At 38.8% G+C, this 18,289-nt stretch overlaps 1 protein-coding gene across 1 annotated transcript; it reads left to right on the forward strand.

Annotated features, from left to right (window-relative positions):
• The first annotated feature begins 1,055 nt into the window (after positions 1–1,055).
• On the forward strand, positions 1,056–14,485 carry fhip1ab (FHF complex subunit HOOK interacting protein 1Ab). The gene is made up of 11 exons (XM_089124469.1): positions 1,056–1,382; positions 2,101–3,153; positions 4,437–4,595; positions 4,817–4,903; positions 4,992–5,159; positions 6,081–6,160; positions 6,568–6,767; positions 7,043–7,894; positions 9,489–9,655; positions 10,784–10,904; positions 11,631–14,485. The coding sequence occupies exons 1-11, from the start codon at positions 1,287–1,289 to the stop codon at positions 11,834–11,836; spliced, it is 3,189 nt and encodes a 1,062-aa protein (XP_088980595.1). The 5' UTR covers positions 1,056–1,286; the 3' UTR covers positions 11,837–14,485.
• The last annotated feature ends 3,804 nt before the right edge of the window (positions 14,486–18,289 follow it).

An 18,289-nucleotide genomic window follows, 5' to 3' on the forward strand; every position in this document is an offset into this window, starting at 1 on the left:
TGGATTATCCGGACGATAAGGAGAATTTCGGGTCAGTTTAACAGCAGAAGTTACCCTGCGTCACTGAGGAACCCTGGTGAGTTTCAGATAAGCCTTCTCTCAAATAATATATGATGGCAGAGGATTCAAAATCTGAGCTTTATTATAGTGTCTGAAATACAGGCCGAAAATATTGAAAGCAATGATAACGGATAATTAAATATAGATTCACATGTGTTTTCCAGCTGACAAAACACATATTCTAAGAACGTTTAAAAGTTCATATTGCATTACGAAACATGTTTCCTGAACGTTCAAAACATTTAAAAACGTTTTTCTTCTTCTTGGAAATCGAACGTTCATGTGAACATTCCATTTTGAAAACATGTAACATTTGAATATTCTCTCAATGTTCTAAAAAATGTGTAGCGTTTAAAATAACGTAAACTAAAACGTTTCAGGAAAGGAACGCTATGTTGTTGTGCTTGTTTTAAAACATTATTTAAGACCAGATAGCCTAACTCTGACGTTACTGGAAGAACGTTATTTGTTCATAACTTGTTTCCATAACGGATCCAATCAATGGTTAAAGTTGTTGACCAGTTATCCTTAATCAGTTATTATTATCATTAATAGAAATCAGCATTAGACGAAAAAAAAAAACAGAATAAATTGTTTGGAATTAAACGCATTTGTATGTTACAATTATATCATTTTGCATTTGATGCACCAGTTTAAGTTTCTTTAACGTCCCTCTGTAGTCAATAATTGTATCCCTTAAAACTACCTTTGATCACCAAAATTGCATATAAGTTTTTTTCCTTCTGAAAGGTGCAACAAGAATTTTGTAATAAAATATCCCAAAATCACTTGCACAGTGTGATATATTTCCTGCAGTTGTGTACTTACAATATCCCAAAAGTCCCCAAAAATTTCAGAATAAGACAGATAACATGCTTTTAGAAAATAGATCTGGTGAATTTCCATTTCATGCCGACTTTAAATGTTGTACCGAAAAGAAACATAGCAATAATAATAAAATAAATAATAATTCTCTCTCTCTCTCAGCTGCCATGGCTACGCTGAGGTAAGAACTGCTTGGGAATGCTGTGGAATGTTGGGAATGTCGGAGAAGAGCCTCCACCCTGCTCACTCTTCCTGCTCTCCTCAAACTCAACTAGAGCTTCATTTATAACTTTGATAGTTTTCACCTCATGTCAGCTGGTCCTCGCTGCTGGGAGCGCATGAAGAAGAGAACGAGGCCCATCAGAGGTGCATGATGGTCTAGCTCCTCCCACTCCTTCAGGATGTTGGTCTCCAGTAGTAACGGAGGGCGAGCGCTGACTCTGAAGGGTGTGGATCCCGAAACATGCATGATCGTCTTCAAAAACCACTGGACACAGGTATAGAAACATCTGCCTATCTATCTATCTATCTATCTATCTATCTGTCTGTCTGTCTGTCTGTCCGTCCGTCCGTCCGTCCGTCCGTCTGTCTGTCTGTCTATCTATCCATTTATCTGTCTGTCTGTCTGTCTATCTATCTATCTCTCTATATATCGGTCTATCTATCTATCTATCTATCTATCTATCTATCTATCTATCTATCTATCTATCTATCTATCTATCCATCTGTCCATCCATCTATCCATCTGTCCATCCATCCGTCCGTCCATCTATCCATCTGTCCATCCGTCTATCCATCTGTCTATCTGTCTGTCTGTCTGTCTATCTATCTATCTGTCTGTCTGTCTGTCTGTCTGTCCGTCCGTCCGTCCGTCCGTCCGTCCGTCCGTCCGTCCGTCCGTCCGTCCGTCCGTCCGTCCGTCCGTCCGTCCGTCCATCCATCCATCTATCTATCTATCTATCTATCTATCTATATGTCTATCTGTCTATCCATCGATCTATCTAGTCTGCCCATCCATTAATGTAAAATCTGAGATTTTTTTAGATGTATCATACGTCTAAAAAAATAAAACTGGCATTTTATCAATCCACCATTATAGTTTGTTCCTACGTGGCACATAATTGTTTATCACGAATCTGTAAAACTTTACCAGCCCGACTCACTGTCTGCTCAACCCAATAAAGCTCTCTCATTGGTTGTGTTTGTTTGCGTCAGGTTTTGAGGATCCTGGAGAAGCACGACCCGGGCCGCGGCGGAGGCGTCGGTCTGCGGTTCGGCCCAATCCCGGGCGACGAGGCGAGCGCCGTGCAGAACTACGTGGAGCACATGCTGTTCCTGCTGATGGAGGAGGAGAGCGGTCAGGCCGGGGCCATGGGGACCATCCTGGAGTTCGTGGTGGTGGAGAACGTGATGGAAAAGCTGTTTCTGTGGAGCCTGCGGCGGGAGTTCACCGACGACATGAAGCTGGAGCAGCTGCGCATGTACAAGATGTTGCTAGCTCAAGCCAAACAACCCCTGCTACACCACAAACCCATCCTCAAACCTCTGATGATGCTGCTGTCCGCCTGCTCCAGCTCCTCCACCGTGGGGCCCACTGCTCCTGGGAATGGCTGCAGCTCCTCCACCGTGGGGCCTACTGCTCCTGGTAAAGGCTCCTGCACCGTTGGGCCCACTGCTGGTAAAGGCTGCAGCTCCTCCACCGTGGGGCCCACTGCTCGTTCCAAAAGCTACAGCTCCTCCACATTGGGGCCCACTGGTCCTGGCAAAAGTGGCAGCTCCGCAACAGGGCCCACCTCCACCATGGGGCCCACTGTTCCTGGCAAAAGTTACAGCTCCTGCACTGTGGGGCCCACTGCTGGTAAAGGCTGCAGCTCCTCCACCGTGGGGCCCACTGCTCCTGGTAAAGGCTCCTGCACCGTGGGGCCCACTGCTCTTGGTAAAGGCTCCTGCACCGTGGGGCCCACTGCTCCTGGTAAAGGCTCCTGCACCGTGGGGCCCGGCTGCACCGTGGAGGCGGAGCTGGTGTCTCTGCTGCATCAGCTGTGTCGTGTGCTGGTGAAGGAAGCCTCTGTGCTGGAGCTGTTCTTCCACAGCAGTCAGGATCAGGGAGCCACTAACTTCCTGCTGTTCTCGCTCCTCATTCCCTTCATCCACCGCGACGGGACGGTCGGCACGCAGGCCAGAGACGCCCTCACACTCATCATGAGCCTCTCGTCTCAGAACGCCTTGGTGGCCAAACACATCGTGGAGAACACGTACTTCTGCCCGGTGAGGAAGACTACACCTGTACTTTAGTAGAGGCTGATGTGAGTGGTGTTTACCTGGGATGAGGATGTGTGTGTGAGTGTTATTGTGTGTGTGTGTGTGTGATGAGTAGGTTTAGGGGTTGGGTTAGTGTGTGTGTGTGTGTGTGTGTTTTCTCTCTCTCTCTCTCATACTGTATGCGTTCATCTCCGCTGGAGTTTAATCCCAGTCATGTGTGTTTTTGTAGATGGATTATGGGTGTTTCGGCTCTAACGGCTCTGACCCACATAAATGCACACACACACACACACACACAATACAGCACGAAGACTCTTTTGTGACGTGTTGCGTCAACAGATGTTGTTCTGCATATCCGTGTGCTACAGATAAAATCTGCTCTTACACTGTAAAAAAATATTGTTGGTTTAACTTAAAAAAGTCAGTAACCTGGTTGCCTTAAAATTTTAAGTTGATTGAACTGGAAAAAGTGAGTTAATACAATGAAGGAGAATGATTTAATCATCAGAAACTTTAAATAATAAGTTATCTCAACTAAACAAATTAAGTTGATTTGACAAAAGAAAATATGTTGCGAGAACAAATCTTGAAAATATTGTTTTTTTACAGTGTAGATTGTTTTGCTAACGCTCACATTAAATTATGAAAGTATGTTCTGAATGTTATCAAACATTATGGGAACGTTACTTTTTGAATGTTCTGAAGCTACAGAAGTTACATTTATATAATGTCAACTAAAATGTTTCAGAAAAAAAGTTTGAATAACATTTTTGTGAACATTATTAAAGCGATATATCAAGTCCGTAAAACTCGTCGAAACACAACATAGCGTACTTGTTACTAACGTACCAACGAGAATCAGGAATAATCCATAGGAATGGCCATACACTGTAAAAAAAAATATTTTCAAGATTTGTTATCACAACATATTTTCTTTTGTCAAATCAACTTTATAATAATTTATTTAGTTGAAATAACTTATTATTTTGAGTTTCTGATGGTTAAATTAATCTCCTTCATTTAATTGTATTAACTCACTTTTTCCAGTTCAATCAACTTAAAATTTTAAGGCAACCCAGGTTACTTTAGGTTTTTTAAGTTAAACTAACAATATTTTTTATAGGGTTTAATCTCCTTCAGCGAACCCTCCTCTGATTCTCCCGCTAGACGCCTCGCAAATACTTTCTACACACACACTCTCAATATGATGTCACACTCTGTGCGGATGTTTAAAAAAATATAATTTAACATATAAATATGTTATTTATTTCATGTGTGTGTGTGTGCAGGTGTTGGCTACAGGTCTCAGTGGTCTGTATTCGGGTCTGCCGGCTAAACTGGAGGTGTACAGCGACGGCTGGTTCTGTCTGGAGGAGCGCGACTGGCTGCAGGTTCCAGCGCTGTTCCAGTTCCTCAACTCACTGCACTTCTGCTGCACCGTCTGCAAGGTCACACACACACTTAAACACAATCAGAATCTAACACATACACACACACACACACACACACACACACACACATTTAAACACAATCAGAATCAAACACTTACATACTCACACACACATGCATATAAACACACACACACTCATGCACACACTCACACGCATGCATACAACGAATTAAGTGAGATGTTTGTTGTGTGTGTGTGTGTGTGTGTGTGTGTGTGTAGGTGGCTCACCCGTCTATCAGAGATCAGCTTCTGGGCTACATCTATAATGGTTTTCTAGTGCCTGTCATGGCTCCTGCGCTACATAAGGTGAGTGTGTGTGTGTGTGTTTGCATTCGGAGAGCTGTGATTGGTCAATCCGATCTCTCTCACTGAACACTCTCTGTTCATTGGCCAGTTGACTCTGGAGGAAGTGATGACGACGACGGCGTATCTGGATCTGTTCCTGCGCAGCATCTCTGACTCCGCCCTCCTGCAGACCTTCCTCTTCTTCATCCTCAGGCATCGCCATGACAACGTCAACATCCTGGACACACTGGTCAGCAGGATCAACACTCCGTTTCAGGTGTGTGTGTGTGAGAGAGAGAGTGAGTGAGTGAGTGAGTTAGTGTGTGAGCGAGTGAGTAAGTTAGTGAGTGAGTGAGTGAGTGAGTGAGTGAGTGAGTGAGTGAGTGAGTTAGTGAGCGAGTGAGTTAGTGAGTTAGTGAGTGAGTGAGTGAGTGAGTGAGAGAGTGAGTGAGTTAGTGACTAAGTTATTGAGTGTGTGAGTGAGTGAGTGAGTTAGTGACTAAGTTATTGAGTGTGTGAGAGAGTGAGTGAGTTAGTGACTAAGTTATTGAGTGTGTGAGTGAGTTAGTGTGTGAGTGAGCTAGCGAGTTAGTGTGTGTGTGAGTGAGTGAGTGAGCGAGCGAGTGAGTGAGTTAGTGAGTGAGTGAGTGAGCGAGTGAGTGAGTTAGTGAGTGTGTGAGTGAGTTAGTGAGTGAGCGAGCAAGTGAGTGAGTTAGTGAGTGAGTGAGCGAGCGAGTGAGTGAGTTAGTGAGTGTGTGAGTGAGTTAGTGAGTAAGCGAGCGAGTGAGTGAGTTAGTGACTAAGTTATTGAGTGTGTGAGTGAGTGAGTGAGTGAGTTAGTGAGTAAGTTATTGAGTGTGTGAGTGAGTGAGTGAGTTAGTGAGTAAGTTATTGAGTGAGTGAGTTAGTAAGTTATTGAGTGAGTGAGTGAGTGAGTTAGTGAGTGAGTGAGCGAGCGAGTGAGTGAGTTAGTGAGTAAGTTAGTGAGTGAGCGAGTGAGCAAGTGAGTGAGTGAGCAAGCGAGTGAGTGTGTGAGTGAGTGAGCGAGCGAGTGAGTGAGCAAGCGAGTGAGTGTGTGAGTGAGTGAGAGAGAGAGTTAGTGAGATGGTGAGCGAGTGAGTGAGCGAGCATGTGTGACTTGACTTTGAGTATGTCAGTCAGTCATTAAAACGCACTGTGTGTGTGTGTGTGTTTCTAGCTGGGTACGGTCTCTCTGGCTCTGTTCCGCACTCTGATTGGTCTGTATTGTGAAGACGTCATGTTGCAGTTGATTCTCAGGTATTTGCATCTTGTAGAGTCGAAATTTTGATTAAATATGAAGAATAGTTTCATCAAATCAGCTCCAGGTTTAGATCTCTCTCTGTTATAGAAGCCGTTTCTTACCGTTAGTTTTAATACAATATGAACAGTTTAATATTATTTATAATTATTCCTTATTATATGTAAACTATTTATAGGTTGCTAGTTTTAATAGCTTGACTTCTTAAAAAGCGTACCTGCACTTTTCACACCATTGAGACGTCCAACAGCCAATGGTGTGAGTTTGGGGGCGGGGCCTTCTGTGTGTCTGACCAATAGCAGCTGTTTTTATTATTATTATTAATTGTTCAGCTGATGTTCAGTCAGTGCTGGAGTGATGTCATGAAGCAGTGTGTGTGTGTGTGTGTGTGTGTGTGTTTCCTCAGGTATCTGATCCCCTGCTCTCACCTGACGTGCGCTGAGAGACACCGACTGAGAGAGAGAGACTGTTACTCCGTCGCTGCGTCATCACTTCTCTCTCTCACTCCCTCGTTCTTCATTCCCAAACCCTCTCTGGCTCCGCCCCCCAAACCCGACTACATCCTCTGGTCTAAGGTCACAGAGGGCCTGCTGAGGGGGAACATGGGTAATGTAGTTCATGATTTTGTGCACATGCAGTGTATGGCATATTTCATTTGATACTTATAAAATGTAAAAAAAACTTTAGAAATTTCAACAATACTTTCTTTCCTTGACAGAGAAGCCGATATGCTGCTTAAATATCCATAATGAACTTTAAACATTTATACGATTCATAGACCTACACTACGTTTCAAAAGTTTTTTGAGTGTGTGTCATCAATATTGATTGATGATAGTTATCTAATGAACCTCATTGAAAGTGTTCCCGATTAATCTCCAGGAATGGAGGATCTGTTCTCCGGTGGCGACAGCGTGGGATTTTCCCGAATAACGTCGTCCGAGCCCTTGATGGATAAGAACTATCTCCATTACCTGTACGACGGCCGCAGGGCCGTGTGTATCGGCGTCCAGGCGTGTGTCGTGTGGTCGAATCCCTACGACGGTCTCAATCCGCCACCGGACGAGTACGAGGAAGAGGACGAGAGTCTTCCTCTCTCAACTCAAACGCACACACCCCACCCGGCGTCGGAAACCAGCGAACGAGTCGAGCTCGAGTGGGACGACACTTTCGACGCCTCGCCTGACGAAGAGCCGATCCCAGAAAACACGATCCCGGACGAGCCCCCGAAACACATTCAAGAAATGCGTAAAAGCGCAATCATGCTCATTAAAGGATCTTACATCGAGGAGTCCGACTTTCAGGACGACGTGCTTGTTTATAATCTCATCGCGCAGAAAGACGCGCGAGACGACCGGCGGATATCCGTTAAAAACGGTTTGAACAAACCTGCGCACGCTAATCACATGACTAGCGATGCTAACCCAGGTAATTATGAATCTGAGCCGCTCGCTTTCACGAACGGATATGCTTCTGAAGAACCGAAACTGGAGCTTGAAGCCGAAGCTAATAATCTGGAGGAGATTAGCATCGAGAGCAAGGCGCCCGCCGACGACTTTATCTCGCAGTGCGTCGAGCTCATTCGAGATCTGGGCGGAGGAGAAGACGAGGAGGAGGAAGAGCACGAGCGGTGGATGTGTGAGGAGGATTTCAGCTCTCTCTGTGACGATCATGACGATGAAGAAGATGACGAGGAACCGAGCAGAAACCACAGCGGGAAACACTCGTTTACAGGTCAGTCACGATAAAACTCCTCTTTCATCACCAAAATTATGTATTTAAACGTTTTTTTCCACTGGTTGAGATCCACTGGTTGACGATCACACGTTGATCTGATTGGTTACAAGGTCGTTTGCGATTTCAAAGTGTGTTTTTGAGACTGTCTTTGGTTCACTGCAGTTTTAAGGAGGAAATACTCAGCAATGCTGTCCACTTATGAACTTACACATGGTGTGTGTTAAAGCGGATTAAAAACACCACATACACACATAAACAACATTAAACGCTGGATTTACACCACAGGGTCCACCACACTTTAAGCTTTGGCGTCGATCTCTTTTAAAGAAGACAATCACAGATTATTGCACAGACAGTGTAAAATAAAGATTTACTGTAAAGCAAATGTGCTGCACTAAACATTTTATTTTATAGAAAAATATACATATTTTATCAAATAATTTGTTTACGCTTCCTTCATTTTAAGGTGTCAAGTGTTATAGTGGAGTTATATATTTAAATACTAAGTAATATTAATTAACTTCATGTATTTACTCTGGGGTTAGGGTTTGGTTGAGGGGTAGTTGCATGTAATAATGCATAATTTACTGTTATGGTAAGTACATGTAAGAAGGACACTGTAAAATAAAGTGTTACCAATAATTTCAATTGCAGTAAAATCAAAGTTGTCTAACCAAGTTGTGTCCCAATTTTGCATAATGCATTATTTTTAATGCCTAACTTTCCCCAACACTGAATACGAGGAGGATTTGTGTGGATTTAAGGAGAGGTTTGGAATAAAAACTAAAAGTTAAAGAGCGGCTCAGTCCGTGGCCAGTTTCACAATCTTTTTCAGCAACACTTGATCCATTAATACTAACTCTTTCTTTTAGTATTTTAGTCCTCCTCTACTCTATATGTATTTTAAAATATTTATATATGAAGAGTTCAGATGCAAAAGCCTCTAAATGCCATTTGAAATTTTCTTCTTTAATGATCATTTTTATCAAGCTTGTATATTTAAGTTCAGTGATTTCACTTAAATGGCAATGATAATTACCTATTAATTGTTATTTAAGTGATATTACTGAACATAAATATACAAGTTTGACAAAAATCATCATTAAAGAAGAAAATTTCAAATGGCATTTAGAGGCTTTTGCATCTGAACTCTTCATATGTATACATATACTGCATTAGACTAAACTCGGGAAGGGTACTGCAACTGCAAAACATGTTTTTCTTATTTAGTATTTGTATTTTTGCCTTGTTTCCAGTCCAATTATCTAAAAATTCTTAAACCAAGATGCATTTACTAGATGAGTAAAATGATATAAGATATTATGTCCTGTTTTCTGGGGGAATTAATCAAAATTAAGTGAGTTAATGCTTAAAAAAAAGCATGTTATCTGCCAATGGAGTGAGAAAAATAATCTAAATTCAAAATTTCACTTAATTTTGATTAATTCAGAAAACAGGACTTAATATCTGATATCATTTTACTCATCTCGTAAATGCATCTTGATTGACTGGAAACAAGATTTTTTGCAGTGCTGCTTATGGATGAAAGCGTGTGCTCAGTGATTAAATGTAAAGCGTGCGTGTTTGTCAGGGCCGTTCATCAGCGTCCTGCTGTCCCGTCTGGAGAACATGCTGGAGAACTCGATCGAGGTTAATCTGCTGGTGACGGGGCTGTTAGCTCATCTGGCCTCGTTCCCACAGCCGCTGCTGAGAGGCTTTCTGCTGAACACCCGACCCGGCCGGCGCTCGCTCTACCAGGTACAGCACACCTCCAGCACACCGGCGCTGCTGTCATACATGCCTAACTTAACAATTATACAGGTGAAACTCGAGAACAAAACGGGAATATCGTGCAGAAGTTCATTTATTTCAGTTATTCAACTTAAAAGCTGAAACTAATATATAGACTAAAAAAATATTGATGGTTTAACTTAAAAAAGTAAGTAACCTGCTTGCCTTAAAATTTTAAGTTGATTGAACTGGAAAAAGTGAGTTAAAACAATAAAGGAGAATGATTTAATCATCAGAAACTCAAAATTACGGAGGCGTATTGCATTCACTTGAAGAAAAAAAAATCTACTCTGTTTTTCTGAATTAATGAGTTAATTTTTCATGAGAAAAAAAGTTTTTGCTGTTTTTCTGAATTAATGAGTTAATTTTTCATGAGATTAACTCATTAATTCAGAAAAACAGAGCAAAAAAAATTCCATTAAAAATTAACTCATTAATTCAGAAAAACAGAGCAAAAAAATGTTTTTCTCATGAAAAATTAACTCGTTAATTCAGAAAAACAGAGTAGATTTTTTTTCTTCAAGTGAATGCAATACGCCTCCGTACAAAATTATATGTTATCTGAACTAAATAAATTATTTAAGTTGATTTGACAAAAGAAAAAATGTTGTGATTACACTGTAAAAAAAAATATTGTTGGTTTAACTTAAAAAAGTAAGTAACCTGATTGCCTTCAAATTTTAAGTTGATTGAACTGGAAAAAGTGAGTTAATACAATGAAGGAGATTAATTTCATCATCAGAAACTCAAAATAATAAGTTATCTCAACTAAATAAATTATTATAAAGTTGATTTGACAAAAGAAAATATGTTGTGATAACAAATCTTGAAAATATTTTTTACAGTGAAAGTGAGATATTTCAAGCCTTTATTTGTTATAATTGTGATTATTATGAAGTCAAAATTAGAATATTGTGAAAAGGTTTTCATATCTGTAAGCCATAATCATCACAATTATAACAAATAAAGGCTTGAAATATCTCACTGTGCATGTAATGAGTCTATATAATACATTAGTTTCACCTTTTAAGTTGAATTACTGAAATAAATGAACTTTTGTCATGTATCATGTGAACATCAGTGTGTGTGTCGCAGGTTCTGCAGTCGGTGTGTGTTCAGATCGAGCAACACGCGGCGTCCCATCCCGATTTCCCCGAACTGGTCCGTGAAGCCTCCCAGTACCTGCTGCTCAAAGACCAGGCCTTAAAAGAGCAAGGTGTGTGTGTGTGTGTGTGATCTTTCCGTTATCATGCTAAAACAGTCTGTGTTGTGGTATTTATTGTAATTTAATGCATTGATTGTTTGATTGTTGTTTTTTTTTTTTGTGCCATGAGAACAAGAAAATAAATAAAAATAGGAAAAGTGCTTTCAAAGCATTACGTTTTCAGCGCTTTTTAGTTTTTTTTTTGTTCGTTCCAAAAGATTTCCATATAGTTTAAAAGTCAATTTTAAAATGTGAACAAATTGGTTTGCATTGAGCCCACTTCTTTTTACCTTTTTAACTAAATACTGTATAATACTGTATAATATGTCGTTCTTTACATTGCAAATTGTCATTCTGAGTTTAAAAGAAGCACACATTAATATATATAAAATATATAATATATATAAAATACACACATTTCTATCATACACTTTAGTATTCTGCTAATAAAGGTTTCTAAGTCTTTCCAAAATAATCTTGAGTAAATACAGTGAAATATTTAAGCTTAAATCTTTCCAAAATATGCGTCGCAGGATAAATTCTAGATTAGACCCTTCTTTATTAAACTTATTTGGCAATTTCCATGCTTTGACACGAGAGATGTTAACAAATAAAGAAGACTTGCTGCAGGAAAAGACAAAACAACGAGCATTCCTCATTATTTTGAGCTGGACGATGAATATCGGTCTTGATTTGAATATTGTTGCGTGTTGACGGTGTGTGTGTTCCTCCTGCCAGAGAGAGAGGCTCACCTGCAGGATAATCACGGCACCGGCTGGTTTCTGAACGGACACGTCCCGGGTCGTCCCCGCAAGCCTCTCCCTCCGTGTCCCCGGGTCCCTCCGGCCCTGCGCCACAGGGTGTTCGCCACCTTCCTGTTCGCCGAGTTCCTGAAGGAGCTGGCGGCCATCGCTCAAGAGCACGCCATCGTCCCGGAGGAGTGAAGCCGTGAACCGCCGTGAGACAAACGCTGCCGCATCTCTCGTTCTCTCCCGGTCGTGTGTCGGCCAATGTGTCGCTTGACCACTCAGACTTATTGACCCTTGTGCATCAATTAAAAAAAGTTACACATAGGTAAAAAGAGGACAAAAATGTCCGTGTCAAAAAACTGTCATAAAAACGTGACGACTTAAGTTTGGTATCATTTTAAAGAAGACCCTTTGCAGATTATTGCTGAAGTAAAAAAAAATATAATAATAAGTAAATCCAAAAAAAAAGTTATATAGGTATAAGTTTATGTAAATTACTTATAAAAAATATTTTACATAAATGTATATATTTTATAAATCAGGTTGAACTCAAAACTGCAATAAAATCAAAGCCATAAATCTAAATAGGTTGTGTTCCAAATTTGAGGATGATATCTCAAAAAATGAGCTTTCGGTAAAAGTTTGTTTGGGTGTAGTAACATATTTTCCCCATTGGGTCCCAGCAAAACCCCACTGGAGCTCACAGTGATTGGATTTGTTATTTGCAGTTTTTCTCTACACACATTTTTTTTTTTTATAACACACATGCTAACCACACTCTGACATCCATACCAACACACCCACACAAATATTGTTGCATAATTTATCCCGTTGGCTCTATAATATGCCGAACCAGAAAACACAGGAATAAAGCCATATTTGTTTTATAGGCCAAACTTAAAAAAAAAATGGCACCATTTGATAAAAAAAATAGTAAAAAATAAAAATGTGAAGCCTTGCCATCAGAATGAAAGCCTCTTAACAAAGATTGCATAATTTTATAGTTAACTAAACCGGGGGTTAAAAATGGCAGTTTTCAATGGGGACATTTTTGTCCAAAAGGTGCTGAGAGGGAGTATTTTTTGTACCTAATGCAAAAATTATTTTTTTTTAAGAAAATGACGGTGAAATAGTAAAATTCTAATAAAAATACACACCTGTGCCAAGTTTTTTGGAGTTAGCTTTAACACAGGCAAAGTGATCAAAAAAACAAAACTGAAAAGGACAAAAATGTCCATAAGGATGCACAAGGGTTAAAGGGAGAGAGTTCACCCAAAAATGAACATCAGCCCATGATTTACTCACCCTCGTGTCATCATAGGTGTACGAGACACTCTTCTGTCAGACAAACACAATCAGATTTGTTAAAACATGTCCTGGCTTTATAATGGCAGTGAATGGCTGTTTCTGTTTTGAAGTCCATAAAAGTGATTGGACTACTCTGCTCTGATTGGTCAGATGATTCTCAGTAATATGAATGATGGTGTTGGTTTATCTGTATCAAAACCAGCGCAAGTGGATTCGCTTTGTCAGCAGAAAACAGCGTCTTCTCGACATGAACACGAACCAAACTCTCCCAGTCTCAGATACACTTACACTACAGTGTTTGAGGGCGGAGCTAAGAGACTCTGTTCAGCCTATCACAACCATTATGCAAATGAGCTTCACTGGACTGGAATTATCGAGGACTCAAATCACTTTTGAATAAAGACAATAACTTTATTCATCTGCCCTTTTATCATGTAAACTTTGCAGAGCTTTATCCAGCTTTATCGCACACTACACTACATGAAAGGAAAAACTATAAAACGGCACTTTAGAGCAATCCGGACCTCATGTGTGCAAGTGAACCTTTATTGATGAATAAGTTAATCATCATATAATATCATCCGTCCATGTGTCTCATGCTCTTTATTCAAAGTCATACGATAGTATTATTGTGAATTATTATTTCTCAAATTATGGCACCTGTGGGTGAGTAAATAAGTACATTTTAATTTTAATCCTTTCAAAACCTTTTGTGTGTGTGTGTTTTTTTTTTATTCAGATTCATGTGGGTTTGTGTTTTACATTATATGGCTTGTTATCCCATACCTTATTTATAGATTAATCACTGTAATTAGATGTTTATCCAGCAGTTAAACATATATCTTATTCGAAGCTTCATGTGACTGTGCATTCGTCTCAAAACACATTCATTACAGCAACTGCATTGGTTGGTGAATTTTTTTTTAATATAAAGAAGATATTTACTTCGCATAACATGCACTGATGAGTGATTCATAATTAGCTACACCAGGAACATGAATTGAGAAAGTGAATTTGATTTCATGTTGACTTTAAGCAGCTATTGGAAATGTTTTAAGTTCTATTCCGGTGAAACCCGATTTGTCGAAATGTTTAATTGTATTGAAGTCAATGGGACTTTTCTAGGCCAATGTGAGATTTTAATCCACCGTGTTTGTTACATGATGATGCTTCCATAGTTTAATTCTGTCACTAAAGTCACTTTAAATTCTGTAATTTTCAGCAACAAAATGACTGAGAATTCTAGAACTCGAATCTATTGAGAAATCAAATGCAACTCCAAATATTCAACATGGCTGCAGATGATGTGAAGCCTTATTTTGATGTGTATTTGTACATTTACAGTTTGTTGAATCGAGATGATTTTGAAATGTTTTATGACCTGTTGTCACTGATGTCAATGTAAAGTTTTGTACACATATTTTTACAGAACAGTCTGTCACGTGGACCACAGAAAATGGTTTGTTATGAGCCTTTTGTAATATTATTCTGCCCTCTAGTGGTAAATTAAAACTCCATTTGTGGTTTATATTCATATGTATGTGCCTGTTATGTATTTATAATGTAAATATATTGAAGATGCCACTCTTGAGCCACAACATAAAATAATTAGTAAATATAGATTTTATTTTGTACAGATATTGATAAAACATTACGCCACATTGCAATACATGTAAAAAAAAAATTTCCTTTCACTAAACATATTTAGATATACGGAAAATCGCAATGGAAGACGATTTCGATATATCTAAATATGTTTAGTGAAAGGTAAAACTCCCGAAATCTCCACGTAAACATTGCGTGACTAGACTCGCGAGAGATCACTTCCGGCGTAACGTCTGAAGACGGTTGGTTCAGTTGGACATCTGTCTCAGATCAGTTCGACGGCTGTTAAGAGGTAAAAACTATATAAATACTGTTTGTTTTCTCACACAAACCACTCGTTTCGTGTCTTAGGCCATCAATGTGTACTTACATTTACGAGTTATTAAATCATGTTTAATTTGGACTTCTCTGTGCATGCTTTTTGAGGTGAACCGATCGTGTATGACTGACTGACAACACCGGTTTGACCAAAAAATGTCAACAACACCTACATCTTGAATGCCCTTGAGGTAAGATAAAACATATCAAAAATTAATTTCAAAGTGAACTATCCCTTTAACAGGATTTTTATGTATATATATATATATATATATATATATATATATATATATATATATATATATATATATGTGTATTACTAAACATACACAATTTACAATACTTACACTGAATAAAAACAGGTCTCATATTTAAGACATTAAAAAGTGTGTTTGGCCCTTTCACACCAGTTGGTCATTTTTGGCTCAAGATATTTAAAAGAACAAAAACGTATATGTTTTTATTATAGTGCCACCTAGTGTTGGAAGGTTGATAGGATTTCTGAGTTTCTCACCAAGTTCAGAGTCTCTGGGATTAACGTTCTGACACTTTTATGACAGTATAATAACAATAATAATAAAAGGTCCCAGGATTATCCTGAAACTCCTCCTGTAGTCAATAATTGTATCCCTTAAAACTCATCTTTGATCACCAAAATAACATATTTAAACATTTTTTCTTCTTGAAAGAAAATCGTCATGCCTTATACTATCGTGAATGTAACTCGACACCGTGGCCTCATTTAGTAATGCAGGGTTCTATTGATATGCAAATGAGCCCCGCCTCCACTCACTCACTGAGCTCAGAGATCCACTGGTTGACAATCACACATTTCAAAAGGTCGTTTCAAAGTGTGTTTTTGAGACTGTCTTTGGTTCACTGCAGTTTTAAGGAGGAAATACTCAGCAATGCTGTCCACTTATCAACTTACACATGGAGTGTGTTAAAGCGGATTAAACACACCACATACAAACACAAACAACATTAAACGCTGGATTTTCACCACATGGAGACTTTAATGTATTGTTTCTGTACAATACATTAAAGTGTAATTAATGACAAAAAAAACTATCAAATGCATGTAAATTAATTATTTATTAATAAACAATGTATTTAACAAAGGGTTTCTGTACACTGCACACAAAACTGTGGTTTAGGATTATTGTGATTAATCACAATAATAACTGGTCTCATGTCAGTTGTTAATGACCCTCTTAATTCTGACAAAAATAATTTCCTGAGGGAAAACATTTTTTTCAATTTTCCCACTAAAATGGAAAGACAAGTCTGTGGGAATGAGTCCATAATCCCGTCTCTCAGATTCATAACCAAAAGACCACTCATAAACACACCAGACATAAGTACATTTCATTAATGGCTTCTCACGGTTGCTTTCAGAACTACTGGACTGTTCATTTTACACTTCTACATTTAAAACTGATCTGAGATCTGGTAACCATATACACTACTTAGGTGTTTCTTAACTAAATAAATTCCCATCACAATAATGACTAGCTGTCTATAATATGTGATGTCCTGTTATATATGACCAAAATATATTAGATAAATCAGAAATGTACAGACATCCGCCACATAAGAAATAAATCATGCTTTAATAAATATTTAATATGTCAGAAAAAGTCATGATGTCAAAACGAATCATTACATAAAAAGTTTGACTTTTCATAATTGACTTTAAATCAACATGGATATCACAATTTTAACTTTCTATGTCATAATTATGTTTTTTCCCCTTGTGTGGTGGAGAAAGGCTTCCACTAAACGCTCTCTGGCTGTCAGTCAGTTTGAGTTTTCAGGTTTGCTGGCATCTGGTTGGCTGATATGGCTGTGATGGGCGGTGTTTCGGAGAGGGGGCGGGGCGTTGACGTAGTGGGAAACTGTAAATACACGATCTATATCTATTCAATATTTTCTATTAAATGGAATCTACAAATCATCAAATATAACATTAAATATGATGTTAAGCGTTCTTTCATTACTGTTTTTGGCTTGTTTGTGTGTTTTATGGAGCACGTGGCTAGAGACAGCTAACTTTACTCTTCATTTATGATGCAATTTGTCTAAAAATGTATAAAACCGAGATTAGGTAAAAAAAAAAAATCATATAGACAATGGTTTCTGGGTTCACTGAGATCATCGCCCCCTAATGGCGAACCACTGAAACGTATAAACTTATCGAAGCATTTATGACAAAAAGCCTCAGCTGGAGTCACGTGACTCTGGCCGTTTGATTCGTTCAAAACAAATGATTCTCAACGGTTTCAAAAGCATTGGTCGCTGCTGGTTGTTTGTCAATGTTTATATCGTTCATTAGCTGGAAAAAATCCCCTATAATGCTGTAAAATAATTGTAGGTTTGTCTTTAAATAGTAGTCAAATGAACCAAAACATTTTAGATAATTCAAAGAGGATTAATTTAATCAACAGAAACTCAAGTTACGATGTTTGTTATCCAAGTCTAAGTTTATTGACAAAACAAAACAATGAAAATGATTTTTTACAAAATCTAAAAATATGCACTTTGTCATAATAGGCACAGTTAAAGGGTTAGTTCACCCAAAAATGAAAATTCTGTCAGTATTTACTCACCCTCATGTTGTTCCAACCCCGTAAGACCTTCGTTCATCTTCGCAACACAAATTAAGATATTTAAGATATTAAGATCGCTCCTGCATACAGTCCATAGGCTTCTTGAGGGACTGGCTCTTGCTGTCCTCGAAAAGTCATTAAAGACATCGTTAAAATAGTCCAAGTGACTACAGTGGCTCAATCTTAAGTTTATCAAACGACGAGAACACTTTTGTGCGCAAAAAAACAACAAAAATAACGACTTTATTTCAACTATTCGTTTATTTATCCCTCTGCGCGAGTCAGGTTACTAGCTTAATAGCGTAAGCTTCTGTTATTGTATGTCACACGCATCACACACACATGACCAGCGTCGGCCAATAGTGAGCCTACGTGTGACGTAGCTCTACGCAATCACACTACGTTAACTGACTTACAGGCTCATGGAGAAGGAAGTGAATAGTTGAAATAAAGTCGTTATTTTTGTTGTTTTTTTGCGCACAAAAGTGTTCTCGTCGTTTGATAAACTTAAGATTGAGCCCCTGTAGTCACTTGGGCTATTTTAACGATGTCTTTAATGACTTTTCGGGGACAGCAAGAGTCATTCCCTCAAGAAGCCTATGGACTAGTATGCAGGAGCGATCTTAATATCTTAAATATCTTAATTTGTGTTCCGAAGATGAACGAAGGTCTTACGGGATTGGAACAACATTAGGGTGAGTAAATACTGACAGAATTTTCATTTTTGGGTGAACTAACCCTTTAATCAGTGCAGTCGCATTATTTACATAAATATAGGCCCTATATTCATATTTCATTCTCACGCTGG

The sequence above is a fragment of the Pimephales promelas genome, chromosome 20 (genome assembly GCF_988280905.1).
Source record: "Pimephales promelas chromosome 20, fPimPro1.hap1.1, whole genome shotgun sequence".
NCBI lineage: Eukaryota > Metazoa > Chordata > Actinopteri > Cypriniformes > Leuciscidae > Pimephales > Pimephales promelas.

Bases quoted from the DNA above. Each gene is read 5' to 3' on its own strand.
- fhip1ab (XM_089124469.1), top strand. From the start codon at position 1,287: ATGTTGGTCTCCAGTAGTAACGGAGGGCGAGCGCTGACTCTGAAGGGT. The intron at 1,383-2,100 runs GTATAGAAACAT...TGTTTGCGTCAG, and splicing joins TCAAAAACCACTGGACACAG to GTTTTGAGGATCCTGGAGAA. The intron at 10,905-11,630 runs GTGTGTGTGTGT...TCCTCCTGCCAG, and splicing joins CCAGGCCTTAAAAGAGCAAG to AGAGAGAGGCTCACCTGCAG.